Below are 26,003 nucleotides of genomic sequence, written 5' to 3' on the forward strand. Positions count from 1 at the left end.
GGCTTGTAAGGAACGTGGGAGTAGGATTAGGGATTGCACTAATCCAAAACAAAGTATATTTAATATAATATGGCTGGCGCCAACATTCCGCCCACTTAATTTTCACAAAATTAAAAAAAAATCGATGTCTGATGAAATAAGAGAGGAATGAAAACGCGAACTGCGAAGAGAGAAAAAAAGAGAAACCTCAACATCAAAAAACCAAACAGAAAATGAAAAGGACCTTTCCAAAACTATAATACAGCTATGTACAACGATTTTTACAGCGCCAGCGTGAACCTCCTGAACACGACCGATGGGCCATGATAGTGGGGACGTCTCTACTCCACTCAAGAAAACTACATCACCAACTTATAGTTGCCACTTTTTCCTCTGAATCAACGTGTTCAAATATTCGTTGGACCAGCGGTGCCAAAACGCTTGGAGAAGTTGCATTAAATGATGCCATCGGGAAATAGGTCGAAATTCGTCAGTCATATGCCGCTCTAGAGCCGAGAGGGGAGTTGTAGTGAGCAAAAAATGGGAGGAACTCAGATAGTCTGGATCATCTCCAACTAGCACTCTTCTAGCAAACAGAGTACTGTACTCCTCGAAAGTCTGTGCTTATTCCCAACAAGACGATATAAAAGCCTTTTGGTGGACTTGACCACGGCTTCCCAGAGACCGCCGAAATGAGGGGCAGCAGGAGGGTTAAAATGGCACTGAATGGTTTTTTTTTGAAGTTTGGATAATTGGGAAAACTTATTGAAATATTTGAAATTCATCTATTATTATTATTTTTTATTGAGGACAGAACTAGGCACGTGGGTTTCAGTTCTTCGAGTTCGTCAATCGAGAGAGGCTCAAAAGAGACCGGTAATTTGCGGGAAAGTGAGGGTTTAACAAAAGTGGAGAACCTTCCAACCAGAGGCGGTTCACAATTAACTCACTAGGGACTCTGGTTCTGGAAGACTTTCTGGAGACTCTAATTGTCCAATTATAAGTTCCATAGATAAAATCGATTGATTAAAAAAAAATCGTACCACACCTATTATAGAATTCCACAAAGTTGGTGCTGAAATGCATTAACATCAAACAAATGTTTCGTACAATGCAGTATTATTTGAAAAATAAGCAACTGTACGGTTGATGTTTGTAATATCACGGATGTAATTTTAGCTTTACCAAAGTCATTCTCTTGAAATTGGTTGAAATTTTCGCGGAAGAACAAGAGGCTTTGTAACTATCTGATACCCAGGATATGAACGATTACGATGACAATGGTGACAGAAGGTCCACACCTGCCGCACATTTGATTCGTTGATATATGCAGGTTTTAATCTAGTTTTATACGACTTCCTCTCAAAACCTATTTAGGAAATAGGCGTGCCACGGAATTCGTTCTTTTCTTTATATACCTCAGTATATAATTCAGGCCATTGGTTTATCGAAAAAACTATATAAATAGAAGTGGGAACGTGTGTGTAGAGATTAGTGATCGTTAATCGATAGTTATTCAGATATCGTGAGACACCCGACCGCATCTCACGATATCTGAATAACTAGAAGTTGGAACTTTGGCTCGGTACCAGAGCACACAAGACAGAGGGACAACAAAGCGGCCGATTAATTGGCCAAGGAAAGTTAGATGAGAACACGGTCACGAGAGTCCGTAGCAGTAACATTCGGACTAGTCTACAATCTATTGGCATACAAATGTAACATGTCGATGAAAAACAAACTTACAATCTACAAAACAAAAAAATAAGCCATAGCCGATGCTCTGTAACATTAAACTTCACAATGACCTCAGAATATCTTTCCAACAAAAAGTTGACATTCAACTATAATATCTCCTCGCACCCAAATGACTACCTCCAGTCCTTGTCCAATAAAAACCACCCTTATAACCCCTTCATGCTACAGAAGCAGTATGTCGTCGCGACCTCCTAATGGAGGATTAGTCCTTGAAATGTGTAGGCAAAACAAGGGTTGTTATCTACCCTCAGGAAATATGATCTATACCCCTTGAAAATATTGTAAAGATCCATCATAACGTAAATAAATTATTTACTGATTAGTATAAAAAAATTAAGAACCCGGGAGTCTTACACTGATGAATCGTGTCAACGCTTTAACCGTTCGGGCACCTTCATCCCCATTATTTTTTCTTATGTGTTGATTCGTCGTTTCTTTCTAGGCCTTAATTTAAGCGAATCGTCAAACGTGGATCCTCTAGCGACTACGATCGGAAAATGGTTGGCCTCCATAAATTTGCCACAGTACGAGACGACGTTCATTAACTACGGCTACGACAATTTGGATTTCATCGTAAGCATCACGTTCTAACGTGAAAGGTAATTGAAAATAACACCAAATAAATAATTGTCTTTTTTCAGAATGGCGTTCTTGACGAAACAGATCTAAAGGACATGGGAGTGACTGAAGTCGACAGGAAGACGCTTTTGGAGGCGGCCAAGCAGCTTCAGAACAAAGTAGTTGAAGCTTACCCTCTACAAGTTAATAACAACAACAACAATACTAATAACAACAACAACCATGACACGAAGGATGACGAGAACGCAGATGGCGAGGAGAGTCTAAGTGTGGACGACTGGTTGGAGAAGCTCGACCTCGCATGCTACTGGGACACGTTCAGAAAACACCTATACACCGAAATGGACAGAGTGAAAAGTGTCTGGGAGGTGGAACTGACAGCTGTCCTGGAAATCAGCAAACCAGGCCACCGACACAGGATCCTGGCCTCTCTCCCTAGATCGTGCAACCAGCCCAGCATACAAGACATCAACGAGGAACTTGCTCAGCTGGTAAGTCGGCATTTTTATCAATTCGCGAAAATATAATGCTAAATGCATTCTGAACATCACAATTCATCATTGTTCAATTTTTGTGTTACTGTTGATTCTAGGGTGCACGTTAAAAGGAGTCGGCCTCTTATGTTTAGTTTCATTGCCAAGACGTTGAAACATCCCTTTTGGAATTTATCAAGCAAGCTATCTTGCCTATCTTGCCGTTGAGTCGAATAAGTTCCAGTCTGTACCTCAGATTGGAAAACCTATCCTCATATAAACCCACTATTGTTATTGCGTTTTCTCTCGTCTTGAAACATTTTTTTCTTCGATATAATTTCAGAAGCACAGGCTAGGGGAAAATATTATAACTAAAACTATAAATTATTGACTTTCTGCTTGTTGCATGCTCACGCGAATCTGCTTGATCAACGGAAAATGTCGGTTGCGCAAGGTTTTAATAAAGACTCCTGACAATTTTTTCCCTTTCGGTTTCATCTGACGTTCTTTAAGCAAAAACACAGTAAACTGATATAAGAAGTTCGTGTTTAAAACAACCCCTCAGCTAGCTAAACGTTGAATTCCTAACTATTGCATATTTGAAATATCCTAGGACGCCATCTAAAGATCCTTTATATATTATTTAAGGCGTGTTCGTCTGTTCTTAAACGCACTGCTGTTATCTACCTTGCATTCTAGTTGTATCGGTTTATATTTTAAGAGTCTGACATCCAGGAGAGCATAATAAGCAATTCCGTCGAATGATAATTGGTAAAATTGGTCAAAATCACAATATTTTTTCCAGATTATTATCAAATAAAATTCTAGGGGTTTTGTCAAGATTCAAACCCAAAACGGCAAGGGTGGCAAATAAGAGTCGGACGCCCTAGTCACTTAGCCACCCATAAAACGTTTGTATTGAATATTAACAGTTTCTGACTTTTTAAAATTCAAATAAAAACAAAAAATAAAAGACATCGAGTGGAGAAGCTATTCACTGGTAGCACTCCTAAATTAAGAAATCATCACTTAATCACTTGCACGGTCTGAAAGCAGGTCAAGGGTACACTGTCTTTCGTCGAGGAGTTAGGAAGGGATCGTGAAGAAAGTGGTCGTACATGAGGATTAGAGTGAGATTGGAGGGTAGTGTATAATTTTTTGTAGCTTAATTTTTTTATTTAAAAAGGGAAGATTTAGGTCATGGATATTAAGGTTAGAAACATTGAAATGGCGTGAAGGATGGATCTATGGATTCGTGATTGTAGGGTCTCGATTCTACGTCCATATTTCATATTTGTTTCAGTGTTGAGTAGTATAAGAGTGTCTACTTGTCAAGCGAGATTTTAGATCTGTTATCTAATCAGTATTTTAAGTAGTCGGTATCTCGGTTCAGTTCTATCATTTTGAATCTTCTATGGGGATTACAGGTGAGTCGTTTGTCTTAATAAAGCCATAGGCAGCGGATAACGTTTTCGGCGGGAAGTGGGTAAAATTATGATAGCTTGGGGGTAGAGTGATGCGATGGGGATATATATTTTGGCACTTTGTGGTGTTTAGTTTGAATCGCCATTTTTTGATCCACTGTTCAATGAAATATAGGTGTGTCTGGAGGGTTTGGTGTGCTCTAGCGGGGTCGGAGTAGGGGCAGAATACTATTGTCATCAAAGTTAGGATAGAGGCGTCAGGATGGGAAATTATAGCAGCAGTATATACTGAGTACAGTAGCGGACCGAGGGCGCTACCCTGAGGGACACCCGCGTCCACTATGTACAAAGGAGAGTGTAAGGATCCTACCCATACTCGAAAGTACCCGTCACCTGGCAGAGTATTAAAGGATGAAATTGTGTAGAAAGTAGGATGCTGATGAGTTTGAAGATCAGCAAAGCCCCCAGAAAGCCTGTTCGACATCGAGAAAGACTCCCGAGCAGTATTCTTTCTTCTCAAGGGAGGATGCGATGATGCCCACAACGCAATGGCATTGTTGAACAGTGGAATGGGGACGCCTACATCCAAACTGATTGTTAGGGATTATTATGATTGATGGGGATGGTTCGAGGATGAGGTGTATTTGTTTATGATGGAGTTTTTCAACTTACCAAGAATTAGCAGTAAACTGATGGGATGATAGAAATTGGGAAGTTGATAGTTAAGGGCAGTGGCCAACCTATACCTTTTTTCAAATCCTGCCTACTGAAAGACAGGAATTCCTTCGTTTTTCTTTTTGAGACATTTATAAATTTCTTATCGCGTTATACCTGGTGCGTTTGTCCTGTGTTTGGAGTTTTTTATTCTCAAGCCATTTTTCCAATTCCAAGTTTAAGGACGCATTCCGGTGCGCCCAGTATTGGTTCAGATCACATGGGTGAGATGGCTGACCTTTTTTTTGGCCTGTTGGTCTTCTTGTTCATTTCCCTCTATGCCTTCAAGTGCGGAAACCCACCTTAAAGTTATCTTGTTCTGTTTTTTTCCCAGAGTCAGGAGGCAGTTTAGGCACTCGCAGACAAGTTTGAAGTTGAAAGCGTACGCATTTAATCTTTATGGTTGAATTTATGCAGAATGTTGCCAATGTGTTTTCTCCAATTGAGCCTTTGGTCAAGGGTTATACGATGATACTTTGTTTCTTTGGAAAAAGTTAAGGTTTCCTCTTTTATAGTGGGAGCTTTTAAATTGTGATTCCTTCTTCTTGTAAAAGGTATGAAATATTTTTTCTTAGCTTTGTGTTTAAACACTTTTTTTAAATTGTCCCACACCATCTTCCTACAGTAAGTAGGAGTTTTGAATCTGATTGACACTGTCCTCGACTTCTAGTACTCATACTTGTTCAATTTTATCTGTACATAATTGAGTCAATAAAAACTTAACCTACTACAATTATTGTTGGTTTAATACTATTATGTGAACTATTGTCAAACAAAGAGATCAAGATCAATTCTGAGTCTTATTTACTCGAAGGAAAATTTTAATTAAATCCGGGAATTGCGCAATTAGGCGGAAGAAAACAAACTATGACTAGGTTATTGTGCTCTGCGACATACGTGTTTCGTGTTCGCACAAGAAAGGTTTTCCTCTCTTATATCCTATTTGTATTGAAACTGTATCTCAAACGTTTTTGAGGTGGGGTGTTTCGGCCCCTTCCAGGACTTCCAGGTGTATCCGCGAATATCCCTCCACCGGGACGAACGGCTCGTCTCAACTTTAATTGCCGCCCGCGTTAATATGCATGAAGGTGAAAATATGAAAGCTCCGCTTTCCCGCCCGTTCAGTAGCGAGCCGTTGTTCGGACGGCGAGGGCCAACGGCTTCTTCACCGCGCGATGGTTTGGTGACTCTTTCCTAGTTAGTGGTGCCACGTTTCTGCAACCTGAAAATGCATGCGTGCTTGAACGCCGTTTGTCTCCTTACTGGATTCAGGAAGCAAGGCCTCACGATTGTAAGTCCAAAACGTTCGAAACCTGAAAAATTAATAATAAATCCACTTCCAGCAACAAATACTTATTAAAACATGCAATAACTAGAAAAGTTCCGTTCTAGAAGAACCTTATTATGACTGACTAACCCCATAAAGAATTTTCGGCGAGACATTTAAAGGTCGTCCGAACATATTCTTCTGCTATTCTAAAGTAGATGGGGGGCTTTGCGGTCTGAAACACCTTGCTTGAAAGGAAATTAAAAAGGTTCGATAGAAAGCGATGATTTCCGCTTAATATTCTGGTAATTTTCCACATTAATTCCATACAGCCTAGAACCTTTTAAATTGGCTATTTATACGAATAATATTACAGTCTTATTGACTTCAAAACATACATTCTTTGATATATTTATATTCATTCTTTAACTTCGTTAAATTCTTTCATATCCTTAACAATCCACATGAAACCAATAATAAACCATGCGAGACAATGCACTGATTTTAACATTTTATAATAATTTAATTTTAATTGCATATCATGAAATAAGTACGACTAAGGGTATCGACGGATCATAGGGTGACTCAAGGTCGAAAAATATTATAAACGAGTCCAAGCTCTCTTGTCAATAAACCCTAGGCGACGAGATTATTTTAGAAGTAATTTGAATGAGTTTTTTAAAATACATTTTTAAAAAAAGAAGTACAAAAATCAAAAGGCGTTCCTACTAAAGTAGTTGAAAAAATTAGGTTTCATTTTAAACAGTCTTTAAAGGTGTTAAGTAGGAATTTTCATAGCAATAAAATTTAAATTTAATTTTTGGCTGGATTTGAAAAAGGTCAGTAGATGAAATTAACTCACTTAATCTTGCCAAGCTATCAATGATTTCACATTCATTAGGTCCTCACAGGCATTCAAATTATAGCATTGTTAATTCGGCCTATTTTTTTCTTAAGAATACTTTAGCGTCTAAATTTGTAATCCAATTTAGCGATAAAATGATAATTAAGATCTAAATATTTTGACTGGATTGGCCGTGGGACAATTTTTTTCTATAATTTCCTGCAGTGTTTCACTTAAAAATTCATAACTTCTCTGGGTGTTATCAAAATTTAATTTTATTACAACCATCATAAAGCAGAACAGTTCCCCCTCCAGTATGTGCTATGAATTTATACATGTACATTGCTATAAGTGAGACAAATAAACTAGAAATAAAAACACTTCTTAGAAGATTTATTTTATATATCCGGTTTTAATTTATTATCGAAGAACATTTATGACATTATATGTGGCTTATAGGGTTGTAAACCTTGTAAAGGTTCCTGTGGCGCTAAGTGAATCTACTTGAAAGTTATATTAGTAAGTTGTAGGATCGTATTAAATGAGGTTAGTCACATAAAAAGTTGCCAAAACCGAAAGACGTTTCAAGAACTTCAGTAAAGTAAGCCAACAAACATTTTTACTCAAAAAAACATGCAATTCGAATTCGTTTTAAAACCTATAAATACAATTTTCATAGCTATAAAAAATAGACATTTTTTGGCTGGATGGGCCAGGGGTACTTTTTTTTACTTATGTTCTTTAATATTTTACTTAATAATTCATAACTCATCTGGATATTATTTATTCATTAATTACATAGTTTAACCTGCCCCAAAACAGAATGCACAATATAATAACATTAGGTAAAAACATTTTATAAAGAGTGTAAGTAAACCTGACAACATTGGAAAATGCACATGTAAATAGAAAGAGGGAATTTAAGGTCATTAATCAAAGATCAAAATTCTTTGCAGTTCAAGAGTAACATCCATATTACTCATTAAAAATTTAAAAACAAATTATTTTAAAGGCCATTTGACTGTTGCAAAAGGATCAAAGCATGACACGTTCAAAGAACGGGCAGGTCTACAGACAGATTTCATGGATGAGAGATTGGTTCGGCAAGAGAAAATATATAATAGTTCAGTCACTCGTAAACTCCAGCTAGGCACCCTTAAACATCTGGAGTAACAATGAAACTTTTCAAAACTTCCATCCGAATAGCGAAAAAGCAGCACGACGACGGGTGAACAAGGAGTCCATATCCAATGCGTCTTGGGACGCGGAATACATAGTGAAGTAAAGACCAGATTTAACCAGCTATTTGGTAGCTTTTCTCTGAATCATTTCTAATTCATTTGAATGGATTTCGTAATAAGGAAACCAAACTAAATCATATTGAATCATCACTAAATAGTATTCAATAGCACTCCTAACCAAAAACTGATACAATATTTTTATTGCACCTGTAAGTCAGACGTAATACAAAAAAAAATGAAACCCAAGTTTCTGTATGCCCTATTGATCATGTATTACTAATGATGAACAAGGTACACTTCTAATTAAAGACCTCCTCCAAATCAGTAACCAAGTAGACCTCCTAAAGAAGGACATCACCAATGGACTATGAACACGATCTTACGATAAGAAGCTTATGAAATCCTCAAAGTATTTCTATGGTACGACTTCGATTACCACCTTTTTTAAACGTTTCAGACTCGTTTTAAAGCATTTTTTAAAGCCTTTAAATACAAATTTTCATTGCAATAAAAAATATAGATTTTTGCGGTGGACCGGGAGCAATTTTTCTCTTCGATGTCTGGTGTTCCACTTAAAAATTCGTATTTCCTCTTGATTTTATCTAAATTCAATGTCATTACAACCGTTGGAAAGGTAAATGTTACTATTTCAGCCTGCTTTAACAATGAGAGAAGTAAGAATAATTCTGCAAAATATGGTATCTGTGTAGAATATCTATCTCAAGAAGGTTATGAGATCCTAAATTGGTTTTTAAGGTGTGGCTTCGATTACAATATTTTTTTTAAACAATTTGGACTTTTTTAAACACCCTTTAAAACCCCTACATACAAATTGTCATTGCAATAAGAAATAGACATTTTTGGATTGGAGTGGGGGCAATTTTTCTTTCTCCCATGTTTGGGTTTCACTTTCAAATTCCTAACTACTCTACATTTAATCCAAATTCGATGTTATTACAGTCGTTTTCACGGTTTTTTTCACGTTCAGGGGCACTCTCGACACGACACGCAAGATTGGCACAATTACACATAAGACAAACACTTTGAGCCCTGAAGATGATCTCAATAACGATCGAAACGTTGGCACGATAAAGAAAATGTTTTTCTGAAACCTATATCACACCAGAGAGCATCTCACGATTTCTAAACAAATCTTCAATTATAATTTATTTACAGAGGTCGAAATTGTGCTATTTTGTTTAGTTATATTTTCCTGATTCGGAAAATATTGAAGGCAGCTGGAATTCGAGAGAAACTCAACTATTTTTTTTTTCATTTTCCCAAAAATTTGTATTCAGGGGTTGTATAGGTGAAAATAACTGAAAATCAATTTTGTTTCTATGTTGTTATTTGTTTTTCTGCAGTATTGTGAAATCCTAGTCAAAACCATTTATTAAAACTATACTGTGAAATGCCAAAATCGTTTTCTAACATATTTACTAATTGTTAACCGCTTCGACGGATGATTACAAAAAAGAAGATATTATTTAGGGGCGGGAGAGATTGTTAGAATGAACATCGGATATTTAATCGATAACTTCGGCAAAAAGAGCAAACACATGTCAGACAGGCGATAACTCAAGCCTGGCGTCGAATAAATAAATAAGCCATCCTCAGGGGTCTCATTAGCTAAACTAGGGCATGACAAAGAGAAAACCTAGTTGCCAAACTCTTTCTCAACGGTTTTAAAACAATCGGCGGTGTCTTCGGCGTCGGTCGTTCACCTATAGACACGGCCTACGCATAACAATTAGCGTTTTCAATTAAACTGTATGGCCCCTCGGAAGATTTCATGTGCTGTTAAGGCTTATCCTTTTCCTGGCTTAATTGTTAATTGTTTTCATACCTGGAAGAAGAACAATGTTTTGTGGAAACAAGGCTTGAAAAATCCCCCCAGGTTCTTGATTTTTATAATAATAAAACAAGTCAGTTCAAAACACAGGGTGATAGAGTTCAAAACGAACAAATTCCGCACAAAGAAAGTTCTATATTGAATACCAACTCATCTACATGAGGCACGATATTATCTTTCATAATTATCCTATATTAAAATATGATTAGGTATGAGAGTATTGAAAGGAAAAACATAGGGCTCCAGTAGGTAAACATTTTTCAAGATGGCATAATTTTTGGTTTCTGACCAAACTTCCATCCTAGCTAATTCTTGAGGAGTTAAGAAATGGAAGGGACTTCATGAAACAAAGTTTTAGTTAAAAACCAAAAATGATGAAGAAACAGCGAAACATGTCCTCTGTTGGTTCTCTATGCAAGCTGACATTTCAACAGAACGTTAGTAGGACTGCTGACTGGACACTGCAGACTTCCAGGGCATACGTATAAAATTCGTTTAGTCGAGTTTAGTCACCGCATAGTGGTTAGTGTTAGTTGACGTACTTTGAGATGAAGATGACCTGTCGCTGGTCGTAAACAGACACTTTATAGAGGTCATTACGATACGCACTCAATGTCACAAAACGGAGGGATGTCAATAAACCCGAATAAAACCATAGTGGTTCACTTTACCATGAAAAGATGGACGTCGTGGAATTAGGATCTAAATGAAATAACAGTCCAAAGATGTCCCTATAGCTATACACAGCGGTTATTTGAATACTACGGATTGGTGATTTGGTGGACGAAGGTATTGCAGCTAATAATACCTTTCCTAAGCGTGGTAAGGATCCTCAGTAGTGCAGAGAGATAAGCATGCCTGGAATTACTGGGGTAATGAGAACGACGGCCATTGCCCGGTCCTCCTTTGCCTAACACCCAGCGAAAGGCTAAACCCATAATTCATAGGATAATCCAGAAACAGATTCCAATAGCCTAACGAGAAGAACTTCAGGTGGATAAGGTTCCACGGGATGCATGTCGATATGATCCCAAAATTTAGATTGGATAATAAATTTAAAATTACAATCCCCGATAGAGCACACAGGAAGAAAAGGCATCCCAGTGCCGACTATTTATGACTAGATATAAGCCTAGCAAGCTAACACCGAGTTAGGGTCAGAAGCTGGTATCTTTTGAGATACACCATGAACTAGAATTCATATAAGCCTTGGGCAATATATCATTATCTAGCCAGGGAGATCAGAAGGCTGGGCATTACACAAAATAGCCTAAATTTGTCTAGTCGGACAGGAGGCAAAAGGCACCTCATAGGTAGTAAAGTGCAGAGCTGTTTGAGATTGCAACAAGACCATGTCAGATATTAAGGAAAGCAACAAAACAAACCTTGTGTGGGTACTAAAGCAACGAGGTGGCTGATAAATTGGCTAATGAAAGTTCGATCATGACACCTATTAGCCCTGAAGCTTTTTGCGGCATACCAAATTGCCAAACACGTAGAAAAATCAGATGTTTAATAATAAGTTCTCGGTTTATTGGGTTTGTATTTTAGTACAGAGGCGAAAAAGTCCACCAAAGACCATCGCAGAAACAACGGCAGTACTATTAAACCGTGGACGTGTTAGGACTAGAACGATAGTAGAACTGCAGAATTCATGGCATATATAGTTGGAGCAGCAGAAACAAACTTGTTCAGATATTGACAGGAAGAATTAACAGCAAAATGTCCTCGGTCGGCGTGAAGGCCTAAATGGTGGATGTATATTGGCCAAGAGAGTCAGAGACTTAGGACGGGTTACGACTGCCGATACTGGAGGCACATATATAGACTCGGAGCAATAGAAGCAAGCCTGTGCAGATATTGCCAGAAAGAGGAAACAGTTTTTTTGGGGCGAAAGCCAATTCGTATGAAATTCCTTCTCCTGGGAAGTCTCGAGGGTAAAAACGTCCTTTGAGCTCTAATAAAAATCCTCTAACTTAACGAAGCTAGTCTATATAATGGAGATTGCACAGTAAACCACAAAGTAAAAAACTGTTTTTATATTACTTTTTTTTAATTGGCCAATTGGAAAAAAAATTTGGACATGGATTGTGATCCCACGTCGGGCCCAAACACAATATTTACTAGTTTCTTCCGTATGACTTTACTTCGGCGTTTTTAAATATTATTTTGATTATATATCCTCATTGATATTACACAAAGATATTAATCGGCTGGCGTCATTCGTCACAAAGCGTGAATTCTTCAAATTGTGAATGAAAGCTTTTTAAAATATTTATAATAACATACGGGAATTTACGTTCGTATGTACAAGGCACAAAAATGAAAGTTTCCATGATAATTACGCTGCTTAATATCCACTTTGGTACTGAAGGACAATCAGGAGATCTTTCAATGTTGCCACTTTACGGAGTTAATAAATTTTTTAAGTTTTTCTACTTGTATCAGGCATCAGTATTGGTATTATTTACTTTAAACTAAAATATAACCTAAGATAACCATATAATAGAGAGTCCACTTAAAGTACGAAATTGGTCACACCAAGCGGAAAATTGAATGATCCGCAAAAACACCAAGGAAATCAATACCGACATCAAGATTTACCCTGATGGTAACAAGATTGGCAACACCATATATGGGATATGCTTTTTTGGTATTAACTGTTTCGGACATTAGGTTCCCGTTTGTACTCGGACATGAGGATCTTTCATTTTCGGCCCTAACGGACGTTTTGATTCTCAAGATAGAGATGACGCTCGCAACTGGATTTGGTTACAGCCGCACGTTTTAGTGCAGAAGACCGAGACGAGCCTCACTCTCCGCTTGCCCATTTCGAGTGGATGGGGCTGCATTAAACACCAGACCGTGTGCCGCCCGGAAAGGGATCATGATCTCCCGCCGCGCTCCCTAGATAGAGAAGGCAACTCTCTCCCAGAGTATTGGGGCTCCTCTGTCGTAAGAACTACCGGATTCGCTCGGGCCGCGGTTTTGTTTAAAGTGGAATGTCTAACCACCCACTAGAGGAGCACTGCCTCGGAAGGAAACCGCTAACGGCACCCTCGGGGAACAGGTTCACAATAAGTTCTCGCCAGGAGCCTCGCCACTAAGCCACTGCGAGTCCATTCCCATGTTTTGCTGTTTGGACTTGGAACATTTTCTGACAGGATCTGATACCCTCGTGTGCCTCTGAGGCACCCGGAGGCCGACACGAATCCAGCTAGAGCTTTAGAAAGGGTGCCACGCTCTCAAGGCTACACATTATGTTGCGCCTGGTTACACCCTTTGCATCCAAGGGTTGGGAGAAGTCTCAAGGAAGTGTGCCGAAAGACCTGGATTGAGAAATGGAAGTGACCGAGGACTTGAGGCGGCTCATCTTTTCAGGTTCCACCGCCCTGCCTTGGCCACACTGTATCGCCCATTATCACCGCAGTCCCATAACGTACACACCCTGAAGATACTTCAGAACCATCAATTGAGGAACAGGGAAGCTAGACTGGGTTAAAGCCCACATCGGCATCACTGGCAGTGACTGAATTGGCATGCAGTAAGCAAAACAGGCAGGAATGGAGGAAAATCTGGAAGTGACCTACTCAACAGTTCCAATAACTTACGTTAAACAAGAAATCCTGAAAATGACAATGAAGGGATGGGAAGAGGAATGGGCTGAGACGAACAAAGGAGCAATTACAAAAATGTATTTTCCTATAGTGATGTCTAGAATCCATATCAACCTTAGTAACAAGACCATAACGACCACGGCTATGGTAGAGTATGGAGAATGCCGGACATACCTACAACGATTTCACATTGCCACTCCTGTCATTGGAACTGGAAAACTTGGAACCATCTGGTGTTCAAATGCGATCTCTGCTTAGATAGAGAAGATCCAGAAGTGCGGAATATAATTTTCCCGATTCTTAGAATCCATCCACTTGGAGAGTTTACGATTTACAAGTTATTAGTGTGATAAAAAATTACTCAGCTTGTCATTAAAATATAATATAAGTAAATTATTTTTGTAACGTCAAATAGTCAACTATTGCGTCTGTGATATTAAATTTTGTACTTGTCAAATTAGAGATATAAATGTATTTATTTAACGTAATGTGAACACTGAACAAATGCGACTTTTTATGAGAATCGATTTTCTCATCAAGCTTGAATTTTTCACCATATTAACAATCCACTATAAAATTTCCCATAAAAAGGCCGAAAAGAATGTAGCCGTGTGATATTTTCACATGTTAATTAGTTAGCTATCGGATTATTAGTAATGTTATTATATCTCACCACGCATAACCACCTAGGTTAATACCTTAACTTCTGAATTATTGCGATTGTTTATACAGTTGTACCCATTCTCATTTAATTCATGGATTCATTTAATCTCTAATACAAAATCACCACATGTCAGAAGAGTTCGTGATTGAAGAGAAAAGAAAAAAACTGAGTCCTAGATACTATGTACTGTGAGAATAAAAGTCGGTCATGATCTCACACGTAAAAAGCCATGGGATCGGACAGTCTCCTAGGGTTATGGGAAAATATAATGAAACCATTAAATTTTTACGACTCTTTTCCCCTCGGGCGAATAAGAAAGCAAACAAAGCAATAAAATGTAATGTAGTTGTCAAAAAACTGTGATGAGACCATAACGGTCGTTGTACTAGTCTTTAACGTAAATATATAAAGTAGTCAGTATAGTAGTAGAATTAGTCAGATAACTTGCAAAGATTAGTCAAAACTCACGCATATCGTAAACCAAAAATATTAAAAACTGGACCATCTGAGTGCGTCTAACTGCGAGACATAAAACTGAACATATTGAAATAGCGAAATTGGTCTAACAGACAAACCAAATGAGGAGAAACAGACCAAAAACACGCGGTGACAATTAAATTACATGCCGTATAACATTGTAGCATGATAAATATTTAGTTACAAAAAGTCAGGTCTAGAAATTGAAGAAATTCGAGGCATTTTGAGTGATCAATTCTGCCAGTCTCTCTCTCTCTCTCTCTCTCTCTCTATATATATATATNAACAGTGTTTTTAATTAAAATTAAATTAATTAAAATTTCATCCATGTTCATTCTTTGGGTAACATTACAAATTAAAAGCCGAAGTCATGTGCGATAATTGACAACTCGTGCGGTTTCTTTTACGATAGCCCTTGGTTTCCGAATGCGGAAGGGAACCGTCACGAAACATCTCACGCAAACGTTGCACTTATGTCTTTTTAGTCGATGAAGACGAATTTTTCATGATTAATTTTGTCTGTTGCAGAAAAGTTCAATGCAAGAGCTAGAAAGTCACGTGAAGGTGACGACCTGCACCGGAATGACCCCGACGACGACGACGACTCCGACGGCGGCAAACACGCCCACCAGCGGAAGCGCCCAGGCATCAGGAAACACGGGCACTCTCAGGCACAGCCACAAGAAGTCAAGGCCGGCCCCGCAGCCACCAGGAAAGCAGCCTGAGCTGCAGATCAGAGATCCTTCACAACTCCTGGTCGGCGTTCCTTCAACGCTCACTGCCCAATGGAGGCACAGGCCTCACGCCCTTCTATCCGGACACCTCACCTACTTGGCAAGGGTACGGAATGTTAACGACATCACACGACAACCTCAAAATAAAAATTCTCTCATTGACGAGACCTTTTCGTATCACAAATAATGCATTTTTTCTCACTTGGAGTCAAGTGATTTTCCCCATTATCATCACTTATACTTTCTTCTGTTATGTCCGATCTCTGCAAACGATTTTCCCTGAAAATTTTCGTTTCCTTTGTAAGGTACATTGTACAATGACGTTCTCTTCTCGGGGGTATAGTATATAGTTTACCCCATCCTTTCCGCCACTGCACCCTAAGCAGATTTATGAACGCACTCTTATAGCTTCAAGCAATGCCTCGGAAAGTGCCTTTAAGCACTCCTAGACAAATTTGAAGTTGAAAGCATACGCATTTAGTGCCTGTATGGCTGCCTGGCTGTCTGATAGTATGTATATCTGTGCACCTTTCATATTTTTCTTTATTCACTACTGTGTACAAAGTTGTATTGCATGGATCTCAGCTTGGAAAGTAGTTGGTACAAGCGGCTTCGCTAGGGTGTAGTTTGGCCCTTATATCCCTACGCATCCATCATCGATCCATCTGTGTGTAGGGCCCCTTATGAAACTAGAGCCACCTTTCTTCCAAATCTCTCTGGTATCTATGTCCACCTGGAAGAGTCTGTCAAATTTGAGTTTTTCTCTCATTTTGCAGATAACGTTATAGCCATCTGATTTATTTTTCCAGAATTTTTTGGTGGCTATCTCCTTAGATCTAGCTTTTTCCCTTGTATCTTGGGTCTGTTGACACTCTCAAAACGTTTTGTACGTAATCATGTAAAGGTGGAAGGTCGAGTGCTGTTCCCATTGCAGGTAGATTTTGTCGTTTTTGTCTGTCGCTCCTTGTTCAGTGATTTTTGGTCACCACGCTAGAGCTTCATAAGGTCTGACCTTTGTGATGAATAACCTGTACGCCATTTTTGGGCTTATTCCCTAGTTTTTACTGCATAATCTTTGGCCAATGCTTAATAGAGACTTGGCTATATACAGAATGTTGCCTATATGTTTTCTCCATTTGAACCTTTGGTCAAAGTTTATACGAAGGTATATTGTTTCTATTGAGGAAATTAAGGCTTCACTTTTTATAGTGGGAGCCTTTATGTTGAGTTTCCTTCTTTTTGTGAAAGGCATGAGGCATGTTTTCTTAGGTTTTATATTTAAACTTTTTTCTCACTCTATCTTCCTACAGTGTTTACGGCGTTTTGCATCTTATTTGACAGTGTCTTCAAATTTCCCTTTAATGATTGTTATCAGATTATCTGCGTAACCTATGGTACGGAATCCTAACTCGTTAAGTTATTTAATTAGATCATCACCTACTAGCAACCAAAGAAGTGGTTATATTACCCCTCGTTGGGTAGGTGCTTTTTGTAAAGTCTGTTGATCAAGTTCAGCGCTTATTTGCCCACTTCTTAGCATAGCTAATATACATAATATGTATCCACTCTTTTCTTTGTACAGCCGTTGTAAATGACAAAGCAACGAGGGGTTGTCAAAGGCTCCATCTATGTCCATAAAGCAGTAGAATGTTATCTCCTTATCTTCCTATGATTTGTCAACATGCTCTTCCAATATATTTAGGAAGTCTCCGTGGATTTTCCCTTTTGTTATGATCTTGTTGGTCATGGAGAAGATTTTTTACAAAATGAACATATTTAATTTCTTGGCCTACAATTTTCACCATTGTCTTCTGAACAAAAGTAGTTAGGCTTATGGGTCGAACCGCTTTTGCCGAATCTGAAGCGCGACCTCCTTTTTTCGGTATAAGTACCACCCTTGTTCGACTCCATGTTTCTGGGATATGTGCTATTTCATAGCTGGCCCTAAAAAATGCTGACCAGCATTAGGTTTGCATTCCACAAGAATGCGTTTCTTTGTTTGCGTATATTGATAGTCTCCTTTTTACAATGTGGTACTTTACTGGAGCATGTTCAGCAAATATATCAGAGTTTTTAGTTCCATTCTGATAAGTAGGATTTACTTTCAGTATTTTCTATGATTTTTAGTTACTCATGATTCCTATTCTTTTTTAATGTGGCTATATTTTATGCCACAAAAAAGATTTGGGTCTATGATTTTTTCCGATGCTCCTTTACTAGCTAGTATGTGTGCTGCCTCATGGCCTGAATCCCCCCATGACCGAGCGAACTAGCTTTTTGCAATTTGTATATCCCAATTTTTTACCCTTGGAGAGCCTTGCTATCTGATGGTATTGTTATTGTTGCATCTTTGAGATCTTTGTTTCATGTGCACATGTTTCTCCGGCTAGCAATTCGGCATGAAAGATGGTTGAGATGGAGCTGAAGACTATGTGGCTTTATGCCCATAATCGTCTCATTTTCCATCTTTGGGCCATCTGTATACCTTAGAAGAGCTCCAGGTTTTTCTACTTTTAATCCCTACAGTTTGCGTTGTTTTACTAATTACATTGAAATATCTGCATATGGATTTATTTCTGATCAAAAGAGACGAACCCATCTTTAATGAAGCCTTGCACATTTTCATAAGGCAGGAAAACTAATCAGACAGACGTTTCTCCCGAAGCTTGTATCAACTTGCCCCTTTTCTCCTAGCGAATCACCTAGAATTTTTGCGTTTATTTTCTAGTATTTGGGCTCGACGGTCGTGAAGGAATTGAGGGGTACGGAATCGACAAAGAAATCTATTCAAAAACTGAAGAAGCCCCAATGCGAGCAGAATTCTTCCCCGGACATCTATCTAGCCATATCGTACCGAGGCGTCAAATTCCTCAGCACTGACACACAGGTGAGTTAAATTTTACACCATCCGAGACAATTCGATGAGTTGGTTCTTTTGCAGGAGTTGGTTTGCGAACACGAGATAAGGAACATCCACTGCGCCTGCCAGGACGCCGAAGACTTGACGCACTTCGCTTACATTACAAAAGACCACGCGTCTAAATCTCACTATTGCCACGTATTCTGCGTGCAGACTATGGTAAGTGCGGTCGAAGAAAAAGACTTGTTTATTATTTTTAAACCGTTTTTTGGATCTAGGACCAAGCGACGGAGGTGATTTTGACCCTCGGCCAGGCGTTTGAGGTCGCCTATCAAATGGCCCTGAGGGAGTCGACCAACAACAGAGGCAACGGGCATACCAGGTCCCATTCCGCAAATCTTGCTCCCATAACTAGTCAACCGAACCACAACCGATCTCATTCGGTCAATGAAATCAAACTGAACGGTGAAAACCTCGCCAACGGACATCCACCGTCGCCACCTCCTATACTCACGAGCGAAGATATTTAAGCACTTTAGTTTTCTTTTTGTTTCTAATTTTTTTATTTAATTTATTTTCGCTCTTAATAAGTACCATTTTGAAATTATACCAAATAACGTTGACTGTATCTTTTAGTTTTATTTTTTTAAGTCATTTAGTAGTTTTAACGCTAAATAGTATCTAATCTATTATAAAAATAAAAAAAAAAAAACAATGGGAGGTTTAAAAGAAGTAAAGATCTCTACACTATAATATATATAAATACAATTGTTCATTATTAGTATTCGGAAAAAGTGGGATCTGTGGACATTGTGATAGTAAATAGAAACATTGACATAATTAATATTATTATATAGGGACACGTTTTATTACCATTTTTCAATATTATACTATTGACGTTTTTCAACAAAACAAAAACGGTAGGTTACCCATTGTTACTCAGAAGGGGAAGGCGATTTTGTTATTTAGTCTTATTTTCCTCTCGCATTTAAATAAAAGGGGGTCAAAAAACGAAATTGGATCAAACGAGAATGACATCCGCGTGGAGCGGTGTAGATGTCATTTGTGTTGATATCTATTAATGAAAACCAAAAACTAGTAAAAGGGGGGACTTTTTAAACAAATAACTAGTTTTGTATAAAGTGCAAGTTTTAAAATAAAATAACAACTAACTTACATTTCATTTGGTTACTTTAAATGCATTTAGAATTTAACGAAAAAGGTTTAAAGGAAATGTTGTCGCTATGGATAATATTTTTGATTCAGCATTTCGTTTAACCTATTGGCTGGTGCTATGCTCTAGTTGGACCTGGGCCTGCTTAATAATCAAAAACTACTCTCTTCTCCGCTTTTCCTCAACATACTCCCACCTTCCTAAGGTCTTCCTCCATCTCAGTTATATTAGCTACCTACATGCAGCGACAACAGCTTTGGACTTTTAGGGAATATTCAAATTACAGTATAACAGACCGGGTTGAACATCCTTCTGATGACGTACTCTCTAATACACCTCGAGTCATATCACTTGTTTTTGTCCACTCAGCTCTCGCTTCGTAACGACGGGTCAAATAATTGTTTTGAATTCTTGCTTTAATCTGCATATAAATGCCGAGATTAAAGCAAGAATAGAAAACTATTATTGTTTTCAGAAACCAGTGCATGCACTTAAAACATCTGCAGAGTTAGAAGGTATACTCTCTTATCATCAATTTTTTCTCCGTGTTTACTTGAGTCCTTGCTGTTTTTATATAATTCATGCAGACTGACATTCAAGCTAGCACATGCTGCTGTAGTTTCAAACTTTTCTAGGGCCCATGATAGAGCTGGTAAAGTGCGCTGTTATGACCATGTAGTCAGCATACGCCATGCGCTGATTCAACCTATTATAGATTAGAACCAAGGTGCGTCCGGATCTCTCTTATTGCCTTTTTGTGGGCCAAATTGAATAGAATGGTTGGTAATGGATTCGTATCCCACCTGATAGAAGAGATTGCCATCCTTTAAATGTACCTCGTATTTTTACCAGTCTCACTAGCTTTAACGGGACCTTTCTTACAAATTTAGTAAAGAACATTTTCCCTCTAATTTTCTGGTTTATTTTCTTGTGTCCAGATATTCATTACCAATTTGTATACTTGAATCACCACGTCATGTATGCTATATTTAAGTAACTCATCTTGTATTCCGTCAATTCCTGGATCTTCAGTGATGCCATCTGTCTAAACCTCCCCTCGGATGTTTCCTTCGGTTCTTCCTAAATTAAGCAACTGAAAGTGTCCCGCTGTTCATTCCATGCTATTTGGCCAGTCACACAAGCTTTAACGGGACCCCTAACGACCTCTTCTCCATCTCATTATTTACGGAATCGTACTCTTGTCTAAAATCTACCAACAGGCGATAGTAGCTCACATTGTGGACAAAGCTTTTTTCCAACTGTAGCTTAGTTAGCATATTAAGTGCATCGTCCGGGTTCATCGGCGGCCGCAACGGTTTAGGCGTTAACAGGGTGCTCATCACTGTAAGGAAAGGTCCCGGGTTCGAATTCAGCGGCCCTCCATTCGAATCTGACATACTTACAAATGGGCTTTCTTCAAAAACCGGCATTCCTAGAGTTTATATAACCTCGTAGTTGAAATACCCTCCTAAAACAAAAATAAATAAAAAGCCCATCGTTCATCTCCTCTAACCTGAAGCACTCTAGTAGTAATCGTCTCTCAGCCCATTGTCAGCCTCCGATAGACCTATTACGGAGAGTATTTGATATACCACGATATACCAACAGCAGAATTACAAACAACACCATGATAATTTTCCCATGTCTGTCACCTTTTTCATAAATTTGACAAAAACAGCTTTGCCGTTTCCTGCGACCAGATATCCATTATTAATTCGTATACGTAAGTCACCCTGGCTTTTCCCCCATGCTCAAGTTAGTTAGCTTGGATCCCGTTAATTCCTGGAGCTGTACGATCCTTCCGTATGCCATCAGTTTCTTACTCCTACTTCTTTTCCTCCTGAATCTGCACCGGTCTATCTCAGTCAGTTCCTTCCAACATTAATGTTCTGCTATCTCAACCTACCTGTGACTTGAAACCACCCCCACCTTCACCTGAGATTTGTATTATTCCAGGTCGTTTTCAACAGTCCCACAAGCTTTAACAGGATGGACTCCTTACTTGATCCATTATTGATCTTCTTTAATTGGAGCACCATTAGAGTCCTACTGCTAGTCCACAATCCTATCTCATCCCACTTTGTCAGCCTAGGATTCACTTCCATAGAAGCAAAGAACAGCTTTGTTCCAAGCCTCCGATTTAATGTTTTGAGTTCAGATATCCCTCCTTAGCAACTCATTTCGTATCCCGTCAATTCTTCATTAAATCCTCCTGATCGGGGTGTACTTCCTTATCATGAATTTCCTCGTTTCTCTCCTGAACCTCCTTCGGAAAATTTCCTTTGGTGTTTCTTATACCATGTCCACAACCGCCTAACTGCTTGGCAGAAGCTTATGATCATCCTTGTAAAAGTAGCGCTTTTTATACCTTAACAAAGCTTTCTTCCAGTCTTTTTTCTCAAACTACTAAATATTCTCGGACGTCCCTTCTTCCTTGATTCTTGTCTTTCTTCTACAATTTTCTCACCCTTTATTTTACTTGGTTTCTGACTTGTAAAATCTTTAGGATCGTTCTGTAGAAAAGTCTACAAAAAAATGTTATATTTCAAACATTGCCAACAATCTACTTCGTTGTGTAATTCATGTACTGAATTTACACGGTTTTAGAGTTTACATTAAAAAAAAAAAAGTATTTCCAATCCTGTTCGTTGATTACAAAATTATTTCACTTCGTGGACAGAATTTTGGACATTTTCTTTTAACTCGAGTTATAAATTAATTGTTTATTCATTTTAAACCACTGACAGGGTTAGACACAGGGTCAATATTTAGACAGGAATTTTCAATTTTTTTGTACGACAAAAACCAAATCGCATCTTATTTAATCGCATTTAAATAACTACTCTTCTAATGTATAGAATCTCGATTTAGGTACATATCCTTTAAAGAGTGCTCATCTCACACTTAGGCCCAATGAACGTAAATACTCTTGTATTGTTCATCGTAAGTGTAAAAAACGGTATATCGAAAGATACCGCCTTATGCTAATATTGAAGTTGCTTCAAATAATGTTAAAACAATTATAACAATTAGCTTATGCTTTTTAAAAGCTGCATGTTTTTTAAAGAAAAGAAAAAGCGTAGTGTTTCCATTGTGGACAAATTAGATGTCGATGTGTAATTGTAGCCCTTAGTTTAGATGGTTATTTATATAATATTGTATGGGCTAGAATATAATCGTTATACGTGGAATACATGCGTTGTCTGCCTAAATACCCCCTCGAATTTATGAAATGTGGGTCAGTATTTGAACAAAAAGTTAGTTCCCTGATTTAACAATTAGAAATAATTTTTTGTTTTAGACCCTTTAAAAAAAACTAATCGAACATTTCCTGTAGGGGTTAATCCAAAAATCACAGCTGGCGATTTTAATGATTGTCCGTTGCATACGTCGCGCATTTACAGTTATTCTCAAATAAACTAGTCACTATAAGGGGAAATATTTAGAGACCAATTTGGAGGAAGATGTCATAGGAAATGTTTTGAGTGAGAGGATTTATATACTAATTTAGAGTGTTATCGTTTGGTTTCCTGTAGGCGCAATGTGAAATGTTTTGACTTAGTGTGTCCTACAATTGACGTAGATAGATGGCGTAGTAGGCATACAATACATAACGTGACCAAGTGCAATAGTTATGTTAAGTATTTTCAATCAACACAATTTCATAAAAGAAATATGATAAAAAATACAAACAACTAAACAATACACGACAGGCTTTGCCCGTGGCGACAGAAATGATTCTTTGATCTAGAACTGGCATGATTTCTTCATCAATCATGTAAAATATGAGAGTTTGAGCGCTTAAAGACTTAATGAGATGATCCCATGACTCCTGAAATACCTATTCTGGTTTTTCTTGTCAGGTAGGGTACAAGTGGGTCCACTTTGAACATGCAAGCATCCAGCAACAAAGCGATCGGGAGATCCGCTTTCTTAGTAGGCCCCAATGTTGCTAGTCAAGGTGTTCCTAGGACCTAGACGTGGAATCTTGTTTCCGGCATTTGAACATAGAAATGTCGGTGATTATTGGAGTTATGATCAAGATAGACCCAGGGAGTGTGGTCTGGTCAACGAAACCAGTGCGTTGTTGACCATAATGGTCATGGTCATCATTATCATCATGATCTGAGATTGGATTGGAATGCAGTACTGTTCGAATGCGCCTTGAACAAAGGGAAAGATGTATTGCTTTTGCTTTCTTTGAACAATCTCCACGCTTGATGAACTTGAGCCAAATAGTTCGGTAGAATGGCAAATTCGTTGGTGAATTTGCACATCCAGTGTACTACTCTATAGCTACTAATTTTTCAAAAATCATAGGAATTTTGGAAATTTTATTAATTGGCCCATAATTTTGAGCGTCGGATCTTTTTAAATTTTTAAAAATAGGTGTAATAAAATTATTTTTCCATTTAGATAGGATACGTTATTACTCACAACTTAAAAAAAAGGAAATTACATGAAAAAAGAGTACAAACGTCAGCTCAGAAAGTAACGGGACAACGAATATGACACGAAGGCGTCATAAGATTGCAAGTTTCCCTGTGTTTCCATGACTCAAAGCTTGGAAAGATAATTTTGAACAAGCAAGTCTTCTTTTCTTCCTATGACATTTTCTTTTAGTTATTAAAACTTCAAATAAGGGACAACAGACTAATTAGTAGTAAAAATTATTGAAAAGTAATATAAATTTTACTGGCAGACGACTGGGGTAGATAAGGGTCAATAGCATTCCTTTACGTGACTCATAGATTGGAAGGATATCTTCCTAAAAATCGAGTCTTTTTATTCATCAAAAATGGAAAGTGTCAGAGGGACGAATAGTAATGTTCTAACTCCTTCGCAATATCGTAGGATCTGTAAAAAGCAAGTCTTCTTTTGTCATTCAGTTATTCGATTGTCACCCGATGTCACCCACCCGGGGAGTTGTGGTACTACGGCGACGACGGGTGGTATAGTGTGGGTAAGACTCGAGACCCCGAAACGATCCACCTCGAGTCCTCATCCACGACCCTTTCTCAATCCAGGTTCCTTCATTCTATCCTGTTACCCCCTCCCAACCCTTGGTTACAAGGGTGGTGTCCGGGCGCAAAATAAAGGTGTAACCCAGAGAGCCTGGCAACCTCTCTAAACACAAGCTGTACTCGGGTCGGCATGAGCGGCTGGTGCCTTATCACAGGCAGACGAGGGTTAGGGTACCAGATTCTGCACAGACGGGGGAGGGTGCATAACCATCTGAACTACCGGGTAACAGAAATGTTCCAAAATCCAGCCCCTGTTACACTGGGAATGGATTCGTACTGGCTTGTGGTGGCGAGAACTTAGAGAAGAGGTTGTCTTCTACCTGTGACCTTCGCACGAAACTTGCGTATGACCACCGTTATACACCCGGCTTCACGGGATACGGCGGATCGGACAGCAGCAAGTAGGCGTTGAGGATGCGATGATTGTGCTGGTAAGTCCCTTGAATGCGTGAGTAGTGGCGGATGGGAACGGGTAGTGAATCGGTTGCTCCTACTCGAGTATGCTTTGCACGTAGGTATAGGCTGAGCTCGATAGGCGGTACTCCTCTAAGGGGTGGTTAGAAATTCTACTTTAAACGAAACCACGGCCGGAGCGGATCCGGAAGTTTCGACGCTAGAGGAGCCCCAAAACTCTGGGAGATAGAGTCGCCTTCTCTATCTAGGGAGTGCGGGGAGAACGAGCTGATGTATTTTGGCTTAGGTAGCCCTTTGCGCGCGGCATACGGTCTGATACCCAATGCAGGCCCAGCCACTTTAAATGGACAAGCGGGGAGCGAGGTTGTATTGGCTCTTCGGGGCTGAGCTGATTTTACACCATTGCTGCGGCAGTAACACCATCCTGTCGTACGCGGAGGTGCGTCAGCTCTCATCTTGAGAATCAAAAGTCCGATAAGGCCGAATAGGCTATGTGCGGACGTTAAAGATTCTCAGAGTCCTTTTTAGGATGATCGAGTTGCGGGAACCTCATGTCAGCCGATGTGAGGAAAACTGAATTCATAGTTGGTAGTTTTTGGTAAATGACATAAAAAAGTGAGTAAATGTGATGAAATCCAAACTAAAAATGTATGTATGTCGAAGAATTATGACAACACGAGCAGATTTGTATATATGTGCGGTTTTTGCCGCTTTTGCATAGGTGTTTTCTTTTCTACATTTTGTCATAAACTCGGCTCAAAGTACGTGTTCTGTCACCTCTTGTACCTGAGGGAGATTTCGGTCACATCTCTACTTGCCCCGCCCCCCGCTTTTACCATTTCACCGCCTTTTCTGATTCCGAGACAATCTTTTGTTTGGTCCAATTTCGTTGAAAGCTTGCTATATAT

At 38.8% G+C, this 26,003-nt stretch overlaps 1 protein-coding gene across 5 annotated transcripts in view; it reads left to right on the forward strand.

Moving 5' to 3' along the window:
- LOC106668900 (ankyrin repeat and sterile alpha motif domain-containing protein 1B-like) overlaps window positions 1-24,913 on the forward strand; it is a 136,159-nt gene extending 111,246 nt beyond the window's left edge. For all 5 annotated transcript variants that reach the window (XM_014398057.2, XM_024227242.1, XM_024227241.1 and 2 more), the window contains 6 exons: window positions 2,180-2,310; window positions 2,379-2,807; window positions 15,418-15,729; window positions 18,352-18,510; window positions 18,565-18,702; window positions 18,762-24,913. In XM_014398057.2, the coding sequence (XP_014253543.1) occupies window positions 2,180-2,310; window positions 2,379-2,807; window positions 15,418-15,729; window positions 18,352-18,510; window positions 18,565-18,702; window positions 18,762-19,013 (1,421 nt within the window). In that variant the 3' untranslated portion in view covers window positions 19,014-24,913. The remainder of the gene's footprint in view (window positions 1-2,179; window positions 2,311-2,378; window positions 2,808-15,417; window positions 15,730-18,351; window positions 18,511-18,564; window positions 18,703-18,761) is intronic.
- The last annotated feature ends 1,090 nt before the right edge of the window (window positions 24,914-26,003 follow it).

The sequence above is a fragment of the Cimex lectularius genome, unplaced genomic scaffold (assembly GCF_000648675.2).
Source record: "Cimex lectularius strain Harlan isolate CLEC.00 unplaced genomic scaffold, Clec_2.1 scaffold224, whole genome shotgun sequence".
In the NCBI taxonomy this organism is placed as follows: domain Eukaryota; kingdom Metazoa; phylum Arthropoda; class Insecta; order Hemiptera; family Cimicidae; genus Cimex; species Cimex lectularius.